Source organism: Macaca mulatta, chromosome 12 (genome assembly GCF_049350105.2).
Source record: "Macaca mulatta isolate MMU2019108-1 chromosome 12, T2T-MMU8v2.0, whole genome shotgun sequence".
In the NCBI taxonomy this organism is placed as follows: Eukaryota; Metazoa; Chordata; class Mammalia; order Primates; family Cercopithecidae; genus Macaca; species Macaca mulatta.
In genome coordinates, this window is record NC_133417.1 from 101,954,393 (window position 1) to 101,975,739 (window position 21,347).

Consider the following 21,347-nt stretch of genomic DNA (forward strand, 5'->3'; position numbering starts at 1 on the left):
ACCATCAAAGTAGGCCCTTTGTTATTGTCAGGAATTATATAATAACGAAAATAGGATGCTTCTCTTAATAATAGGCAACTAATCTTTAAAAAAGGAGGACAAAATTTGAATTTTATAATAATAAGAAGAATGGCTGCGGAGCAAAATGACCAAATGGGATGAGAAATAAGAATTTATAATTCAACCACACCACCTATTACTAACCCTATGGCTAAAGTTTTTTTTTTCCAGCAACAATCATTTCCAGGTAAATAGACAACAATCAGGTTTTTTCAACCTCTGTATTGTTTTTCTTCAGTGGCTTGGAAATTCAGGAACACAGATGGAAATGGTTCTACAAGGTCTATCATTCTGGGAAAATTTTCCCAAGTAACAAGAATCATAAAGTCTTTTTTGAAAAAGTATCTTCACTTATTTGCTTCCTCAATACACCCATTTCACCAAGTAAGACAGTTATTTCTCTTTACAAAATGTTATCCACTACCCTAATCAAAGGCTGATATCACTGAATTTCCTGAGCTCAAAGGTATCTATGCCTTAGCTGAGCTAGACCTTCCATATTACCCTTATGTCTGTGTATATATCTAGAAGTGTCCTGACACAGTTTGTCATGGGCATGGGAGAAAATCTCAGAAAAGGCAAATGACTTCCTTTTTGATATATACATGTGCTTTTAAAGCATCTTGATTTTTACTTCGATGTGAAAAAAAGCTAAGTAACATCATTTAGGCTGGCAGAATGATGTACTGATTAGATTGCTGCCTTATGATTCCTTATATGAAATAGCCCTGAATACATTAATATGAATATGAAATAGCCACAAAACCTGCTATTGGTTTTGTGCTTTCAAATACTGTTTGATTTTGATGTGTTTTGTTCTATGTAACTTATTCTGAAGATTGCATTACACCTTGCCCTTTGTTCAGAATGTTTTGTGGTAGCTTTTAGCCAAAAGTTCTGAACTCTCCTTTGAGTTAAGAAGGCCAGAGCACCTGGCCAGAGAACATCAATCACCTCCAAGAGGATAGCAGGCCAAAAGCATTTTGGAAGTGTGGAAGTATGTCCCATGTGGAAAGAAAATTGATATTATTTTAAAAACTGGGATGAAAGAAGATGCTGCTTTCCTTCTATTAAAACTTATGAACAAGCCACAAAACTAGGGTAATCGGATCCTTGACAAGACCTACCTGAGGCATGAAGTGGGGTTCTTTTGGTTACATTGTCTTTCACAAAGATGGACGCGCCCTGATTGATAAGTGCTTCCACACATTCTGTGTGTCCTTTAAAGGCAGCCAGATCCAGAGCAGTGCGGCCTTTCTCATCCCTGATGTCCAGGTCCACCAGCGACTGCAGAAGGACTTCCAAGGCTTGATGGTGCCCATTGTAGGCCTGCAAAGAAGAAACCAATGGCTCCCATGCTTGCTCGCTCACCTCAAATCCCGCCACAATCCACAGGAGGGGCTGGGCTTCCTGGGCCATGGATAGAGACCACTCCCAAGAGCATGTCAGAAAAACACTTGGAATAATTATTAAAACACAGGCAAGCTGGAGAGTTAGACTGAAACACTATAACACACAAACCTCATAGTTCCATATGAGTTTCATGTTCTCTTTTGTCACATAATTTGCTCCAAAGGCACTGAATGTATTAATGTATTCTTATATTTATATCTACTGATCTAATTGTCTAATATAAACTAACAGCTGAATGCATTACCATATTCTTTTACCTGTCGGTTCAGTCCTAAACATATTGGCATAATCAGAATTTTTTTTCCAGGAGTCTTTTCTGATAACAAACCTGGGTAAAAAAATTACCAAAAACATATGGACTTCGAGATACAACAGAGGCATATAGACGTTCTGTTATAGGCCAACTCTTTATTAATTCCTAACTGTGTGACCTTAGGTGAGTTTCTTAATTTCACTTAGAGTTTGTTTCTTCCTCTATAAGATGAGAGTAATCAGAGCTGCCTCCTAGGGTTGCTGTGAAGATGAAATTGCATAGGCTTTGCATAATATCTTGCATGTAGCTAGTGCTTTTCTCCTTTATTTCTTCCCTTGATTATAATGAAAAGCATTTCATTATAGAAACAATTATGGAAATATATTCCATGTAGCAGCACTAAGTTCAGACCTTTTATGAGGTCCTAAGCTATGTTAAGATTAAGAGGCTTGTCAGACACAGTGGCTCACGCCTATAATCCCAGCCCTCTGGGAGGCTGAGACAGGTGGATCACTTGAGGTCAGGTATTCGAGACCAGTTTGGCCAAAATAGTGAAACCTCATCCCTACTAAAAATACAAAAATTAGCCAGGTGTGATGGCGGGTGCCTGTAATCCCAGCTACTCAGGAGGCTGAGGCAGGAGAATTGCTTGAACCTGAGGCAGAGGTTGCAGTGAGCTGATATCATGCCACTGCACTCCAGCCTGGGTGACAGAGTGAGACTCTGTCTCCAAAAAAAAAAAACAACAAAAAAAGAGACTTCATACCACCAAAACACAAAACTAAAAGTCTGAAAGATAATTTTTATTGCGTCTGTAAGTTTAAAAATGTATTAGCACCTCCCCACCCCCACCTCTCCACACACAGGCAAAGGTACACTGAAAATAAGAGAAGGGAGCTAAGGTTATATGGGGTGAAAACGGGGATGGGCGGCATGGTCAAGAGCAGCTGAGAAAACTGTTCATTGGTGGCCTGACTCTGAAACTACAGGTGATAGTTTAAGAGAACATTTTGAGAAATGGGACACATTCACAGGTTGTGTGGTAATAAAAGACCCCCAAACAAAATGTTCCTGGGGCTTTGGTTTTGTGATCTAGTCTTGTGTGGAAGAGGTGAATGCTTGACCACATAGGGTTGATGAGCATGTAGAGGTACCAGAGAGCTATTTCTAGGGAGGATTCTGCAAAGTCCGCTGCCCAGCTAACAGCGAAGAAAATTTTTGTTGGTGGTATTAAAGAAGATATAGAGGAATAGAATTTGAGAGACCATTTTAAAAGGTATGGCAAGACTGAAACCATAGAAGTCATGGAAGACTGGCAGATTGGAAAAAACGAGAGGATTTGCTTTTGTAACTTTTGATGATCATGCTACAGTTGATAAAACTGTCATTCAGAAATACCACAATATTAATGGGCATAACTGGGAAGTGAAAGAGGCCCATTCTATACAAGAGATGTGGTCTGCTGGATTGCAGGGAGGTTGTGGAGGTGGATCTGGCAATTTTATGGGTGGTGGAGGAAACTCTGGAGGTGGAGGAAGTAATTTTGGCTGTGGTAGAAACTTTGGTGGAAGAAGAGGCTATAGTGAAGCTGGTGGCAGCAGAGATAGTTATGGAGGAGGTGCTGGTGGGTGTAATGGATTTGGAGGTGATGGTGGCACCTACGATGGTGGTCCTGGTTCTAGTGGTAGAGGGGGCTATGGTGGTGGTGGGCCAGGATATAGAAACCAAGGGGCTAGATACGGTGGTGGGGGATATGATGGTTACAATGAAGGAGGAAACTTTGGTGGTGGTACCTGTGGTGGTGGTGGGAACAATAATGATTCTGGAAATTATAGTGGGAGACAGCAATCAAATTTTGGATCCATGAAAGGGGGTAGTTTTGGTGGAAGAAGCTCAGGAAGTCCCTATGGTGGTGGTTATGGATCTGGTGGAGGAGTAGTGGATATGGTAGTAGAAGTTTCTAAAAACAGCAGAAAAGGGCTACTGTTCTTAGCAGGAGAGAGAGCGAGGAGTTGTCAGGAGAGCTGCAGGTTACTTTGAGACAATCTTCCCAAATGCATTAGAGGAATGGTAAAAATCTGCCACAGAATGAATGATCATCCATAGTCAGAAAAGTTACTGCAGCTTAAGCAGGAAACCCTTCTTGTGCAGGACTATCACAGCCACAGTTTGCAAAAAGTCCAGCTATTAATTAATGCAATGTAATACCATTTAGATATACACTCCTGAGGTCTTTTATTTGCTGTAGCTTTATTTTTTTCTTTTTCTTTTCAAATTACACCAGGTATATTGTCCTATAAATTGGGGTAGTGGTATGAGGATTAAAAAATTAAGGCATTTTAAATTTTCAATATTTGTGTAGTTCCGTTTTTCTACATTTTAGTACAGAAACTTTAACAAAATGCAGTTTCGAAGGTGTTTCCTTGTGAGTTAACAAGTAAAGAAGATCATTGTTAATTACTATTTTGTATGAATTGTGTTAAAGTTAACTGTAAAGAAACAACTGCTGACTTACAGTTTAAAGGGAATCTATTCTCCCCATTTCCAAACCATGATTTGAATGGGCACTGACAAGTGGAGAGAACAGATATTAGTATGTTTGCAATGTGTGTTTTAGATAAATCGGACTGGGTATTTAAATTAGCATATTTGTGAATTTAATAGCATTAAGATTACCTTCAAATGAAAAACAAAAACTCAGAATTCAAAAAAAGAAGAAGAAGAAAAGAAAAGCCTGATTCCAGTGTCTTCAGCAACCAAATCTCCTCTTATGTCACCTGCACTTTTTATTTTTCTACTGCAGCTATTACTCAAGACACAATTTGTTTGAAAAAAGGCTCAGCATAGACAAAAGACTAATTTCTTTAATATATAAATAACTCTTGGAAACCACTTTAAAAACTAGGAAAATATGCAAAAGGCATGAAAAGGCAGCTCACAGAAAAAGAAATATAAAAGGTCAATAAATATGTGAATATGTGAAGAAATAAGCAAATTTTTAAAGTACGATTTTTCAACTACCAGATTGGCAATGATTAAAGTTTGGTCATGCCCAGTATTAGGTAAGACACTGAAAAAAGCAATCATACACTCTGTTGGTGAGAATATAGATTGGTGTGACATTTGTGGAGGGTGGTTTAACACAATCTATCAAACTTTTTAAAAAGAGAAATGAAGTTGCAAACAATACGTAAAGCATGACCTCATTTATATACAAAGCAAATATATCATATATATATAGACTTCTATATTCATAGAAGATTTGTACAAAGATACAAAAGAAGCTATCAATGGTAGTTATCTCTACAACCAGGAAGTAGAGTAATAAACACATGGACTTATTTTACCTTATCTTTTAAAATATGATTTGAATGTTTCTTCCTGAGTGTGTGTTAACAATGACAATAACAAAACTGGATTGAAAAGGAGACATAAGAATTAAGAGTACAGATACATTAAACATTTTTTTCTCATTACATTATTTTTGTGAATGATTTTGATTATGTTACATATTAAACCTATATATCATTTATAACAGGTAGTATAACAACTCATTCTGATGAATCCCAAAAGTATATCCCAGTCCCTTGACTTCTCAACTGCCTACTGATGTTCCCACTTGAATGTGTAATAGGCATCTCAAACCAAAATCTCCCTCCCAAAACTTGCTCCATCTGCAGCCTTTACCATCTCAGTAAATGGCAACTTTATTCTTCTAGTTGTTCAGGCCCCAAACCTTACAGTTGTCTTTGTCTTCCCTACTGTTAAACCCAGAGTTTTGCCTTGAACAAGGAAGGGCTCTGGGATAATAGGGCCAATGGGTGTTGAAAAATAGCCCTTCCCCTCCTTGCTGCCCTAGTATAGGGAAGTGTCTGTGAAAGCAAGGGACACATTTGCGAACTCACACAGAGGTGTCATTAGGTTCTCAGGTATCTGGAAGGAATCTGGTCTAATTCTCACAAAGTGCTGTGTCAATGCCAATTTCAGGGCTCATCATTTCTATTCTATCTTTAAAATACATCCAGAATCTGTCTACTTCTCACTGCATCACCAACCTGTTTTGCCAGGATTACAGCAAAAGCTTCCCTTCCTATCCTTGTCCCATTGCAATCTGTTATTAATGCAACCATTGGGTGAAATCTTTTAAATTCAAGTTGGGTCACATCCCTCCTTGCTTAAAATTAGCCTATGACGTCTTCCCTCACTGATACCAACATCCAAAACTTCCACGACCGATCAGGCCCCCAGAATCTGGCCTCCCACTCCCCTCAGCTTCAGCACGTCCCCTCACTCACTCTGTTCCAGCTGCACCAGCCTCCCTCTCTAGTTAAATAGCTGCATGTCCTGTTCTGGGCCACTGCATCTGTACTTTCTGCTCCCTCTGTCTGGAAAGCTCTCCCAGTAATTCTGCTCAAATATCACCTTATCAGGGGGGTTTCCCAGAGGAGCCCATGTAAAATATAAAATAGGCTCTGCCCTCCACCTCACACATAGCCCCAGATACTCTCCACCCCACTAATCCTGCTTTCTTCTGCTTCATAGCACAAAACAGATATCAATGGATATCTGTTACATATCTATTGATTTGCTTATTGTCTGTGATTGAAGGGACTTAATGTGGGTTGTTCCTGCTGTATTCTAGAATCATGCCTGGCACACAGTAGACACTCAACACTTATTTGATGAATGAATGAATGAATGAATATAATGACTACTATATTTATTACTATTTGTGGTAGAAACAGATTTTTTAAATAGCAATTATTTTTTGAGGGTTTTTTATGTGCTGGGCACTATTTCAAACATTTTAACATAAATCCCAAACATCTTTTCTTATAGATGAAAAAACCAAAACAAGCAATGTTAATTATCTTGTCCAAAATCACTTAGTTAGTAAGTGATAAAATCAGGATTCTGAACCTAGAATCTGTCACTACTAAAACTCATGCTTTTAGGCGCCATCTTACAATTTTCCCCAGTAACTCCATTTAGTTGACTTCCAAACAAAATAGTCTTGTCTCTATGTGGAATAGAGACAAAAGACAGAATTGAATAACAAATATTGAATCAGAAGCCTAAACCCTATCTATAGAAGGCTCAACACAGAAATGCAGTGGCTTGAGCGGAGCTATGAAGTGAGAAGGTACACTTCCGGGACTAACCTTTAGACTCATGCTCTTCTACTACACACACTGCCTGGCTTGAGACAGGAGAATACATTTGTAAAATAAATTGCTAATACGTATGTCTAACTTTCTTATCTGTACTTGTTATGCAAACCATAGCTGCACAGGATAGTAAGCCTCTATTCTAACCCAAACTCTGAAGCAATAGCTAACTTTTATGGAGCACTTGCTGTATGTCAGGCAGTAATGGGCATGCATTGCCTCACTGAATTCTCACAACAACCCATGCTTTGCTCCTGTTATTCCCATTTTGCCCAGGATGACACAGAAGGGCAGAGATGACACCCAGTTCTCCCATGGTTACACAGCCTAATGTGGAGGAGCTGGGTTTCAAAGGTGGACCAGGCTGACTCCCGGAGCCCAAGCTGTGAGGCTTTTCACTAGCGAATATGGAAAGGGCGCAACATGACCATAGGCTACATGTTCCCTTAACCTTTTATTATAGGAAATTCCAAACATAAGCAAATAATAGAGGATGGTATAATGAATTGCCATATACCTCTCACACAGTTTGGGTCATGAACAGCTCAGGGCAGAGGCGATTTCTTTCTCTCTCCTTCCTTCCTTCCTTCCTTCCTTCCTTCCTTCCTTCCTTCCTTCCTTCCTTCCTTCCTTCCTTCCTTCCTTCCTTCCTCCCTCCCTCCCTCCCTCCCTGCCTCCCTCCCTCCCTCCCTTCCTTCCTTCCTTCTTTCCTTCCTTCCTTTCTTTCTTTCGAGCTGGAGTCTCATTCTGTCACCAGGCTGGAGTGCAGTGGCACCACCTCGGCTCACTGCAGCTTCCGCCTCCTGGGTTCAAGCGATTCTCCTGCCTCAGCCTCCCCAGCAGATAAGATTACAGGTGTACACCACCATGCCCAGCTAATTTTTTTAATTTTAATTTTAATTTTGTATTTGTAGTAGAGATGGGGTTTCACCATGTTGGCCAGACTGGTCTCAAACTCCTGGACTCAAGGGATCCACCTGCCTTACCCTCCCAAAGTGCTGAGATTACAGGCGTGAGCCACCACACCCGGCCACACAGGTGATTTTAAGCCAACTCAGGAGCACTTCATGTAAAACTTGAGATAAGAAGAGGGCCTACATCAGTGTGTACATCAGGCTACGACACTTGACTCCAGGCTTGAGTCTGTCACTTAAACTTGGACTTAACTTGCTTAAGTTAAAGAGACCTAATACTAAAATCAAATGGAGTGAACCATGCTGGCAATTAGGAAAACTTTAAAACCTCAACCCATACTTTCTTCTATAGCAGGCACTTGAAAACCCTCTTAAAGACAGAATGGTTGAGAGGCCAGATTTATCTATAGCAGAGGTGTCCAATCTTTTGGCTTCCCTGGGCCACGTTGGAAGAACTGTCTTGGGCCACACATAAAATACACTAACACTAATGATAGCTGATGAGCTTAAAAATAATCGCAAAAAGAATCTCATCATGTTTTAAGAAAGTTTACAAATTTGTGTTGCACTGCAATCAAAGCCGTCCTGGGCACATGTGACCCTTTGGCCAGGGGTTGGACAAGTGTGATCTACAAAATTCGCTTTGTTTCTTTATCTAGTTTGTAGCTCCTGAATTTTACTATGCATAAAGTAAGGCCTTCACTAGAAGTATTAAACATTTTAAATTGTTTCAAGCAACACCTTTAGAAAACCTTATTAGGTAACAATTACTTCTTAAACGTGATTAATTTTTCCAGACCTTTTAAGATAGGAACTAAGGACAATGAGGGGAAAGAATTGGGATCTCAACAGAATCCATGAGAACAATGGATCTGTCTGAAAATCTTGACAGCTGGAGCCTTTCATTTGCATAACATTGTTTCTTAATTTAATATTTTCAAGTGGATGAAATGCTTATGAAATTCACTGGGCCAATAACCCTGGAGATTTGAATCATTCAGCCAGTAAATAGTAACTCAAGGCAGGTCAGGTTTCTGGTAGCAGTCAAGGTTTGGGGGCATCTGGTTCCATTACACTGCTAGAGTGCTTCCACATAAGAAATTATGTGCCTTGGGTTTTATCAAAGCAAGTAAGAAGTTATGTGCCTTGGGTTTTATCAAGTTAATTGCCACCGAGGCCCCTAGAGAGGGTGATGGGCATACCTGTGGAGTCCTTAAAGCAAATAATTTGTTTTAAGTGTTAGTATTTAGAGAGAAAGAATAAAATGACTTTAGAAGGAATCCACTGTAATCACCCTGATCAAAGTCATGGTCATCATCTCTTGCCTGGCTTGCCTTGCTTCTGCTTTCATTCCCTTGGAATTTTGACTCAACATAGAAACTAAAGTGATCCTTTTAAAACAAATGTCACATCATACCAATCCGTTTCCTCAAAACCCTCCTAATAGTTTTCTATTTTGTTCAGAGTAAAAGTCCCCGTGAGATCTGTGGTGGCCCCCCAAACTCCTGGCTCCCTCAATAACATGTAAGACATTGCCCCCAGCTACACTCTCCTTACCACTCTGCTCCAGCCACAGTGGCCCCTTTCCTGTTCTGTGGACATGCCAAGCATGTGTTCCCCCAGGGACTTTGCATTCTGCCCACAACACTCCTTCATTAGATATCAACATGCGTAGCTCTTAAGGTCTCTGTGCAAATACGAGATTCTGTGCTACATAAAGGCCAGGTGCAGCAGCTCATGCCTGCAATCCCAGCTACTCAGGAAGTTAAGACAGGAGGATCACTTGAGCCCTGGAGTTTGAGACCAGCCTGGGCAACACAGTGAGACCCCAACTCTTAAATAAATAAATAAGCATCCTGTTTGTCACTTCAATACTTTCTATCTCCCTGATCCCATTTCATTTTCTCTGTAGCACCTGCAGCACTTATTACCATCTGTCATATTACCATCTGTCATTTCCTCACCTGTTTGTCTCCCCTAGACTGGATACTCTGCAAGGGCAGAGGTGGGGTTTTGTTCACTGCAATATCTCCGGCTACTCAAACAGTGCTTGGCACTATTCACAGTCAGTGTATGTTGGATGAAAGGATGATGTTAATAATGATGTTATATGGTGTTAGTAATGATGACGATGAAGCTAGTTCATGGCACATATGTGTGCCAGGCACTGTTCTAATTGTGTTACATCCATTAACTCATGCCATCTCCACAATGAGGTATTGCTATTCTCATATCATGGGTAGGGACACTGAGACATAAGAGATGAGGTATTTGGGTTAAGATCACACAATAAACAATTCAATAAATTAACAAGTTGGAATGGGTCTTTGAGATGCTTAACTCATTTCCTTTAACTTACAGGTGGGGAAACCATGTCCAGGTGAGTTGCTAATGAAAAGAATGGCAGCTGGGACCTGCACTTAATGTATCTTTCCTGGGCCTCTGTCAGCTGCAGAACTACCAAAGCCCACCTCTTTTAAATGATATCAGCACCCTATCTTTACACAGACAGCAACCCTTGGAGTTTAGCAGAGTACACAATAAGCACTCAACAAATACAGTATGGAAAAAAAAAAAAAAAGAAGAGGAACGAGAGATGATAGAGTTTTTGGAAGCCAAGAAACTCTTCTCAGATTAGTAGCAGGCTTGGCAATGCAGTCAAACCCACTTTCTTGGGGCCTGAGAATTGCATCTGAGATAACCCACCATATAGCACTAACTGTCCCTAGAGAATGTTTGTGAGTGCTGAGCTTTGGGGCAACTTCCCCAGGCACAGCAAATGGTTGGGCAGGGATTCTAGCAAGCAACCTGTACTAAGGGCCAACTGACATGAAGCTTTATATGTATAAATATCCCACCATTCATCCACCTTTTCCACCTCCAGGAACAAAGACTGATGCACATTTCACCCTGATTTCACTAGACTCAAAATGCATGTGTGTATGAGTGTGTAGCAGGTATGTTGGTGGGTGTCGTCAGCAGGTGTGCTGTGAGTATGTGGGGAAACAGGCAGTGAAGGGAAGACTCCACACATATGGTCAGTTCTGGATACTCCCAATCCTTGTGTGACGGCCTTGTCTCCTCTCTCCTTGCCTGACCACCTCTGCGTGTCAATTAACAAAACACTCCTCTCTTGTCTCCAAAATCTCCATGTCAATTTTTCATCAGAACGACACTGAAGAAGTGCTTATGTACATATGGTATTAAGTGAAATGTCATAAACACAGTTAAACAAAGAGACCCAGCCCCATCCCATTCTTCCTAGCATCCTGCCCCTGGGTTTTACTAAGCAAAGAAGCATCCAAACACCATCTTTGTGGCCTTCAACCAAGTGCTCACAATTCAGCAGCACCAAGGGCACGTGAGCGCTTGGGCATGTGAGCTGGCTGTTGCGGGGTGTGGCTGCCAGTCAGCAGGGTTCCTAGGGAGCAGCTGCTGGTGGCCAACTCTTAGCAGGTCACCATCTGAGACAGAGTGTGGGTGCACTTCACACCTTGGTCACGCCCATCAAGAGTCTGGGGATCATCACTCTGAGCTGTTGCATTTGCCTTCAATTACTGGGATGAGGAGAGGAAGTGTTACTGGTGAGAAAACACCTCTTCCCTCACCTCCCAGATCTCACCCAGTACAAGAATCAGAGCCTCAGACTTCCTTGGAGACCCTGATTTCAAGTGCAGGCAGAAGGTCGCAGCTGCAGCTCTGCATGTGCTCATCTTGCTCTCATCAGTTTGTGCTCAAACATCCTGCCAGTTTTTAACTGTGGTATTCAATGAGCCATAGGTTTTCCACTTGTATATTGTTATCTCTAATCAAATCTCTTAAACTGAAATGTATCCTTTGAATTTTAAAGACTGTTAAACTTTATAACAAGAATAAAGGGTAAGGCTTTAGGTGCATTATCTCTTTTCGTTTGCCCTCACGTTACAGATGGGGAAACCGAGCCTCAAGACAGGGTAAGTCATGTATTTAAGATCACCAGCAGATGAAACTGGGATTGGAAGACGAGGCAGTCTCTCTCCACAGCCTGTGCCTTTAACTATGGACTACTTTCATTATCACTCATCGCTGTGTTACTACGCTTACGTTTTAAAAGCAGTATAGTTTTAGGAATGCTTAGGTTCTTTTTGTAACAGGTGAAGCTTCCCATGGCATCTCACTTACAGCTAAGTGGAGTGGACTCTTAGTAGCACCAGAATCTGATTCTTCAAACCCACTGTTTGTTCTTTCCAAAAGCTGTGGAGACAAAAAACAAACAACATTACGTGAGTCCAAATTTTGCAAAATGTTGGCAAAAATGAGAAAAGAGGCTTCAGAAACTTGAGAAGTTATGCAGTTTATCAGTAATATAAAAATCTGACATAACATATCTAAAACAAACATGCTAACAGAATATTTAAACTTCTAGATCACCTCAGCACTTGAATCCAGAAAATAATTCATGTTATATCCATTTTCACCTAGCAAATTGATAATAATGAAAAAAATAAGACCCCATATTGATTCTACTATCAAACACACATTTACTGCAGATAGTGTGGATAGCGTTGAAAAAGACAAGACTCCTGCTCTCATGAAGCTGACATTTTGGAAAAAACGAAGCATAGACAAATAAATACACAAATAAGAAAACATGTGGAAGTGATCCATGCTGTAATGAGAATAAAATACAAGGATGTGATATGGAGTGACTGAGAGGCTACTTTACAGCAGATGGCCAGGCAAGGTCTTCTCCAAGGAAGTGACACTTCAAGTGAATCCTAAATAAGAAGAAGAATTAAACCAGATAAAGGTGTGGCAGGAGAGTATTCGGGAATAGGAAATAGTCAATGATATGCATCAAGACAGGACAAACATGGTAAGTCAAGGAATGGAAAGACCAGTGTCACCAGGGCATGGTGTTAGTGAGGGTGGCAGGAAAATGACATTCTCATAGACCTTGGTGGGAGAACAAATTGTTAAAACCTTTCTGGTTCCCTAGCAAGCAGACTCAGAGATGGGAGAGAAAAAAAAAGAAAAGAACACCTCCTGGGCAATTAGTGTATATCTTTTGAATCTAGGGATTCCATCCTAATAAATAATTAGACGAGTGCACAATGGTGCATATGTAAGGAAATGCATTCATACAATAAATACTCAATGAATGATTACCATGTATCCTGACACTGTTCCCTGTGCTGATAATTCAATAATAAACCAAGTATTAAAAATCCATGCACTGGCCGGGCGCGGTGGCTCAAGCCTGTAATCCCAGCACTTTGGGAGGCCGAGAAGGGCGGATCATAAGGTCAGGAGATTGAGATCATCCTGGCTAACACAGTGAAAACCTGTCTCTACTAAAAAATACAAAAAACTAGCCGGGCAACGTGGCGGGCGCCTGTAGTCCCAGCTACTCGGGAGCCTGAGGCAGAAGAATGGCGTAAACCTGGGAGGTGGAGCTTGCAGTGAGCTGAGATCCAGCCACTGCACTCCAGCCTGGGTGACAGAGCGAGACTCCATCTCAAAAAAAAAAAAAAAAAAAAAAAAAAAAAAATTCCATGCACTGATAATTCCATAATAAACCAAGTATTAAAAATCTATTTTCCTATGGCAGAGTGGACATACAATAAAAGAAGAAGTTTCATAGTTGAATACAAAGTGCAAGGTGCTATGGCAGAGAAGGAAGGTTCAGAGAGCTCGAGGGGAGATTAGTTTGTAACTTTATGTAGGGTGATTAGGGAAAGCCTCACTGAGCTCAGGAGTTCGAGACCAGGCTGGGCAAGATGGCAAAATCCCATCTTTACAAAAAAATACAAAAATTAACCAAGTGTGGCAGTACACACCTATAGGAGGCTGAAGTGGGAGGATGGCTTGAGCCCGGGAGGTGGAGGTCGCAGTGAGCTGAGATTGTACCACTGCATTCCAGCCTGGGCAATAGAGCCAGACCCTGTCTCAAGAAAAAAAGACATCTTAACCAGGAAGTTGCTGGATACATGGGTTTGAAGTTCAGAGTATTTAAAGTCATAAGATTGGATAAGATCAACAAAGGAGTACACAAAGAAGAAACGGGGTCCCAGGACTGATGCCTTGGGCACCCACCACTAAGAGCTGGAGAGATGAGGAGGAACCAGCAGGAAGACTCAGACTGAGCAGGCGAGCTAGAAGGAAAACAAGAACATGAGGTTCTGGAACCAAGTGAAGAAGGAGTTTTATGAAGAGAATGAGCAGTCATGTCAAGTGTCATGACAGATCAAGGAAAATAAGGCCTGAGATTTTTGTTTTTTTAAGAGACAGGGTCTCGCTCTGTCACCCAGGCTGGAGTGCAGTGGTGTGATTTTGGCCCATTGCAGCCTCAACCTCCCAGGCTCAAGGGATTCTCCCACTCCGCCCGAGTAACTGGGACTACAGGTACATGTCACCATGCCTGGTTAATTAAAAAATTTTATTTATTTATTTTTTTTTGTAGGGACAAAGTCTCACAAACTCTTGGGCTCTCAAACTCTTGGGCTCAAGCAGTACTGCCATCTTGGCCTCCCAAACTGCTGCGATTACACAGGCATGAGCCACTGTGTCCAGCCAGGTCTACGAATTGATCACTGAGTTTAGCAACATGAGGCCTGAGAACTGACCACTGTGTTAGCAGAATGGAAGAGGCTATTACTGACTCTGATAAAAGCCATTTATTACATTATTTATGTGAAAAAAATAGAAAAAAAAACTAGCAATAGTATAGGTTAAATAAATTATAGAGGTATATATTACACTTTCAGATAAATTGTTCCCCTTTATCTTGCTTTGAAGCTCTTTATTTTTATTTTTTTTTTAATAGAGACAGGGGCTTACTCTGCCACCCTGGCTGGAGTGTGGTGGTGTGAGCATAGCTCACTGCAGCCTTGAGCTCCTGGGCTCAACTGATCCTCCCACCTCAGCCTCTGGAGTAGCTGGGACTACAGGCACAAGTCACCACGCCTGGCTCTTGAAGCTTTTCTTTGTATAGTGACACATCCAAAAGGAATGCAAATCCTGTATCCAAAGCCTCGATATGTGCCATGAGGCTCATAAACACCCAACTCCAGCTTCCTGATTGGTGGGCTTGGGCTGCCCTACATTACAGAGGCTGGACAGCTAAACACCACATTTCCTAGACTCCCTTGAGCTAGAGTTCCAGAAGTGATTTCAGCTCTTCCAGTTAGACGCATGAACTTTTCTTTTTCTTCACTGCCTCTTCGATCAGGTATATATTAAAAATAAGGTGTCCAAAATGATATCATCTTTATGAAATAAACACATTTAAAAGCTTATGCAGCAGGATTACTTTCCTCTGTGGTAGCTTTCTTTTCTGCTGGCTTCTTTTAAGCTGCTGTTTTCTTGGTAGCCACTGCCTTTTTTCCCACCAGAGGTTTCCTCTGCTTCTTAACACCAGCAGCCATTTTTTCCTCTCTTTCCTACCACAGGCTTCTTCCTGCAACCCCCTTCTCATCTGATTTAGCCTCTAGGGCTAGTGCTGCTGCTGCTGTTGCTACTGCTGCAGCTGCTGCTACCTTATCCCCCAGAGTTTGTGATTCTTGGCCTGGCAAAGAATGGTGTCCCGACACATGTGTTTGCATATGGGTTTTAGCTTTAACATGAGTTTCAGACTTTTCAATGGGTTCTTTGGGACTCTGCAATGAATCTGCTTGCCTGCTGCTTGAAGTGCTCTTTGGATCTCCAGGCTTTTCAAGCTTTTGCTAAGGTCTGTGTTGCTCATCTTGTGCATGGGAAGATTTTCCTGAGGGAAGCAGCTTTATGCCTAGTGCCATACAATTCATCTAACTTCCAGAAAGCACTTTCAGTCCGATGCAGAAACATCCCACATGCCCACCAGGCGCAAGTTTCAAAATGTTCAGTTGTCTTACATTAAGCAGAGTCATTCCAGGGATGTTTCTGAAGGCCTCCATGATACCACTGTCCTCATTATAGATGATGCAGGGTGTCTTGTGTCAGATACAAGGATGGTTTATCATTTTGTCCTTGCCAGCTCTTATTTGCTAAGAGGCACAGACCTTTTCGATATCATTCCAGGTTTTAAGTTTCTTATGCAGCAAAACAGCCTCCTGGGTCTTCTTGTAGCCTTCAACTTTATCTTCAACCACCAAAGGAAGTTCAGGAACTTCCTCAATACAATGACCTTTAGACATGACCAGCATTGGTAAGGCTGAGGCAGCTGGGCAGAGCAAATGGCATATCATTTTTGGGTTGTGTTCATTCTACAGTGCCAATGGCACCAGGTTTTTGTTGGTGCAAACATGCAGTCTTCATGACCCATATTTCCAAAGGCACCCTAGCCAGAACAATGAGTCCCATCACCTCAGATGCTGGGTACTGGAGCCACAGCTCTGCCAGTACCCTAAAACTTCTCACCCTACCATGGCATGTACTCATCCACTGATAGCAGTAGACTCCAAAAAGGGAGAGTTATCTGGCAAAAACATCATTTTGCCTGCTGTGTTCAAGCCTGCCTTTCCACCAGATATTGTGAACTTTGTTCACACCAACTTGTACAAAAAAACAAAGAGCCCTATGCTGCCTGTGAATTAGCAGTCATGAGAACAGTGCCTTTAGAAGACAGAAGTGAGGCAGAGAAAATCTGTGATTTCCAATGGTGAGCACAGTTATGAAGACTTTGTCTTTTAGCTTCCGACGTACAGGCCATGAGTTTAGTGAGGATAGAGAAGCAAGACACAGGGATGCAGGACATTCATTTTTTTGGCAGTGTGGATCAAGCCAAAAAGCTGTGTGACTCTTGAGGCAATATTAGTGGGGGTGAGAAGACTGTCCCCAAACATCAGCTAGGGTGATGTGTCTGTGGAATCAGTCATTCCAGTGGCTGCTTTCTGATTCCTTATCTTCCTAATCATGGGGCAGAGGTAGCCCCCTGACAGTCCAGTTCATCAGTTCAGGCTTATTTCTGGAGGCCCACCTAAAGGCCACTCTTTTAGATCTTCCAATAATCTTGTAAACACTGATTTTTTAAAATAAAGGGTTTTTTTTTTTTTTTTTTTTTTGCTTAAAGAAGCTAGAGTGGTTTCTGAATCCTGCAAATGAAGGCTGACGGATTCAAAGATTAATACAAGTGTTTGTTTGTTTTTTACTTATTATTTTTATTTTTGTACAGATGGGGTCTCACTATGTTGCCCAGGCTGGTCTCAAACTCTGGGCTCAAGCAATCCTCCTACCTCAGCCTCCCAAAGTGCTAGGACTACAAGTGTGAGCCACCATACCTAGCTCATAATATTAATACAAGTTTGTATAGATGTTTTTCTAATGGGGAAGGAGAAGAGGAAATTACAGCACCCAAAACACTGGAAAGCAAAACTTTCTAAAAATCTGCTTTACCTATTTTTCTCCCTGTAAGTCCCAAGCTTGTCAAGCTGAAAACACACTTTAAAGCCGTAAGTGTTGAATGACACTACTTTCATTTTTTTTTAAAAAAGCAACATCACACACCGGGGCCTATCACGGGGGTTGGGGGAGGGATTGCAATGGGAGTTATACCTGATGTAAATGACAAGTTGATGGGTGCTGATGAGTTGATGGGTGCAGCACACCAACATGGCACAAGTATACATATGTAACAAACCTGCACGTTATGCACATGTACCCTAGAACTTAAAGCATAATAATAATTTAAAAAAAGCAGCATTGACATGACTATATACACAGGAAAACAAAAAGCCTAGATATAGAAATACATACCTTACAAGGTTTAACACAATAACCTAAAAGTGACATTATAGAATATTTTTATTTTCTTCTTTATATTTCCATTGAATGTGTATTGCTTTGTTTTTGCGTGTGTTTTGTCTTAAGAGACAGCGTCTTGCTATGTTGCCTAGGCTGGAGTGCAGAGCACAGGTGCAATGATAGCACACTAGAGTCCCAAACTCCTGGGCTAAAGCAATCCTCTTGCCTCACCCTCCTGAGTAGCTGGGACTATGGGGCATACCACCATGCCCAGCTATGTATTGTTTTGTAATCAGAAAAACACTAAAGCAATTTCTATTTGGAAAAAAGCTATTAATCTTTCATCTAATTTAATAATGTCTACAGACTCTTGGTTAGATTCAGAACTCCTTTCTAGTCAATACGTGTGGAACAAAATGCTATGATGTTAGGATTTTTTGGTAAATCAAATAACAGTATAAAAAATACCATCTAAAAGCATGCAAGTTTAAATTTGCAAAGAATACAATACTGTAATTATATTGGAAGTATGAGACACTTTGTGTTTGTTTCTTATGAGTGTGAAAATGGAATCCGGAACTTAAACAATCTAGTATCTGTTAGAAAAATGAGAGTAAAGGTAATTTTAACTTCAAAGCAAATAACTTTAAAACCAATTTCTGTTGCATAGTTGAAATAAAAGTAACCCTAACTGCTTGATAAGGCTAGAAAACAGCTGTTCTTTGCTTTGTTTTGCAACATTATCACCTGCAAGACTTCCTGGAATTGACAGCGTGTACCAACCCCAAATCCTGTCCTAGAATAAACTTTTAGTCAAAGGAACACAAAATCATTTCCCCCACTATCACAAATATGACAAACAGGGACTAGAAGACAATATACTATTACATTTTTGAGAGTGTTCCAGGACAATAATTATAAACCAGGTCACTATCAGAAGAGACATGATCACGATCAGATTCTTGAGTTTTATAAAATTGACTCTGGCTGCAGTGTGGAAAATGAACTCCTGTGGTGCTGGGGGTGGGCACTGCTACCCTAGAAGCAGGAGGCATATTAGGATATTTCAACTGCAGGATTTCTAAATTGTGAATTAATAAGTCAGTGAGAACTCATGGTGGCCTGAACTACAGAAGAGGTTATAGAAATGGAAGCATCACTATTTTTTTTGTTGTTGTTGAGATGGAGTCTCGCTCTGTTGCCCAGGCTGGAGTGCAGTGGCGCAATCTCAGCTCACTGCAACCTCCACCTCCAGGGTTCAAGTGATTCTCCTGCCTCAGCCTCCTGAGTAGCTGGGACTACAGGAACCTGCCACCACGCCCGGCTAGTTTTTTGTATTTTTAGTAGAGACAGGATTTCACCATGTTAGCCAAGATGGTCTCGATCTCCTGACCTTGTGATCCACCCGCCTTGGCCTCCCAAAATGTTGGGATTACAGGCGTGAGCCACGGCACCCAGCCTGAAGAATCACTCTTTTATTCATTAATTTCAATAATTATTCATTGATCCCTGTGCCAAGCACTGAGATTACAACTGTATTATGGTCCCTAAATAGAGCTTAGAGACACAGGCTTATAGTTTAGGAGGTGGAATGGACACAGATCATTGACTGGACATTGGAGGTGGGGAAAGACAAGAGTCAAGGATGACTCTGAATTTTCTAGCTTTAGTAATGGAGTGAATGGTGATGCCTTCTTCATAAGAAACGAAGGGAAGAAGCAAGATCAAAGTAGAGAGAGATGTGTTGAATTTCAGTTTTAACGCTGCTGGGACATTCAAGGGGAGGTGTCTAGTAGACAGCTGGATATAAGGTGGCAGGCTTTAGAAGAGAGATCTGGGATACAGTTATGGATTTGGGAATTATCATCAATGGCTGATGCATGAAGCCCCCACAGTGAATGAGGCCACCGAGAGTGAATAGCTAATGAGAGACAGGAAAAGGCCTAAGATATAACCCTCAGGAACCTCAATTTTAAGGGTTTGGAAGAGTCTGCAGAGAGGATTAAGGAGTAGACAGAGAGGCTGAAAGAAAACTAGGAGAGTGAAATGGTGATGATGGTGATGATGATGGTGGTGGTGGTGATGGTAACGACTACCGTGATGATGAAAGTGATGATGGTGGTGATAAATAACGATGAAGTTTTTCACTGATAAAAGCCAAAAGTTATTAAGCATTTACTATGAGTCAAGCACTCTCCTAGGGGCCTTACATGAATCATCTCAATAAATCCTTGAGTAATCCATTAAGTAACGCTCAGATTCACACAGCCAGTAAAGGACAGATTAGGGAATCGAAACTAGATCTAACCTAAAACCCACATTCTCTACACAACAATGCCTTCCAATCAACTGATAAGCTGAACCTTCCCCCTGATAAATAGTACAGGGATGGGGGCAGGAAACAAAGAGAATTATGTGTTGTTGTTGTTGTTTTTAAGTATTTGGGTCTGTTTATGTCTCTAACTTTAACAATTTTCTTTAATCTTTGAGATTTTCTTCTTTGTTTTCTAAGGAGTGGTTAGTACTCATCTTAGTTATGCAGCAATCACTGGAGATGTTGATTGGAATCTAGCTCTTCTAAGTAGTCCCCTTCCTTTAGTGATTCTTCTTTGTTAATTAAGAAGACAATGTAAAAAAGTGGAGAGAAAAGCGATTTGCAAGTCATTTAAAACTGGCATTTACAATTTGAATTAACTTTTCTTTCTAATTTAAGATTTGGTCCTAAACATATTGAATCCAAGGGATGAGGCAGATATTCAGCCCTGCTCAGATACTCTCTTCTCATAAATGTCGCAGGGGAGGCATATGAGGGCCAGAGAAAGAGAGAGAACTCATACCGTGACTGAATTACCACAAACTCGTAATTCAGCTTGTGGTCTGTAATATTATTGGAAAACAACATTACTCTACAGAGATCAACCTCAACCTATATTGTCAAAATCCAGAAACAGAATGGCTCTTTTAAAACACAGTTATAGCTAAGAATACATGGCCAAAGAACCAGCATTATAAAAAGCAAGGAGTTCTGCACATAGAGCTTGTAGTTATAAATCAGAGAGTACAATTTTATGCCTAATATAACTAGTTATAACCTTCTCGTAAGAATACTCCCATTTAATACGTCTTCGTGGTTATCAACATTTACACAATCCATGCATTCACATGCTCAACTACATTCATAAATCCAATGTGTATATCTAGTATGTCACCATGGGCTTCTATTGGCACAATAAAATTTGCACTCATTCCAAGGACTGACTTGGTCCTCTGCAAAAAAAAAAAAAAAAAACAAAACAAAACAAAACAAAAAAAACCTATTAAAATGTCTGCCTTAATAATAAGACCTTCATCCGGACTACCTAATCTTATTTTTCACCCACAAACTACTTCTTTTCTCAACTGATTAATCATTCACGAAGCTTCTACATAGAGTCCAGCACTGCTTGACCCCGCTTCTTCTCCATAGCCTTCACCTACCACCATGTGTTTGCCAGGATTCTGTTTGGGTGAAAAATAATCAGATTTGAGGTTGAAATATCAACCTCAAACTCCCACTGAGAAGTGAAGATGGGTGCCTGAAGAGAATATGGAAAGAAGGCAGTACAACAGTGCAAGCCAACTTTTCAGCTGTCTTATTTGTAAGTCATGAACTCTCTGGTTCACTTGGGGGAATGGCTGAGATGCACAATGCAGTTTTTGGTCCAAAAATATTATTGTATTTGAAATTACAATAATTCATAGGACAGTTTCTCAATCTGGAGGCATTTCCACAGGATTGGAGGACTCACACGAACAGTATCTCAATGCTTTGGATTCAAAAGCAGCAAAGGCAACAGAAGG

General features: G+C 40.9%; 1 protein-coding gene and 2 pseudogenes across 10 annotated transcripts in view; 1 reads left to right on the forward strand and 2 right to left on the reverse strand.

The window, feature by feature from the left end:
* The window catches only part of ANKRD44 (ankyrin repeat domain 44), a 346,068-nt gene that overhangs the window by 51,729 nt on the left and 272,992 nt on the right, over window positions 1-21,347 (reverse strand). For all 8 annotated transcript variants that reach the window (XM_077957343.1, XM_077957342.1, XM_077957341.1 and 5 more), the window contains exons 17-18: window positions 11,970-12,041; window positions 1,188-1,389 (exon numbers count right to left, since the gene is read on the reverse strand). In XM_077957343.1, the coding sequence (XP_077813469.1) occupies window positions 1,188-1,389; window positions 11,970-12,041 (274 nt within the window). The remainder of the gene's footprint in view (window positions 1-1,187; window positions 1,390-11,969; window positions 12,042-21,347) is intronic.
* On the forward strand, window positions 1,478-3,829 carry LOC696839 (heterogeneous nuclear ribonucleoprotein A3 pseudogene; annotated as a pseudogene). Its single transcript, XR_013402312.1, has 2 exons — window positions 1,478-1,540; window positions 2,674-3,829. The product of XR_013402312.1 is annotated as a heterogeneous nuclear ribonucleoprotein A3 pseudogene (transcript).
* On the reverse strand, window positions 15,116-16,217 carry LOC106997024 (large ribosomal subunit protein uL4 pseudogene; annotated as a pseudogene). The gene has a single exon (XR_013402094.1). The product of XR_013402094.1 is annotated as a large ribosomal subunit protein uL4 pseudogene (transcript).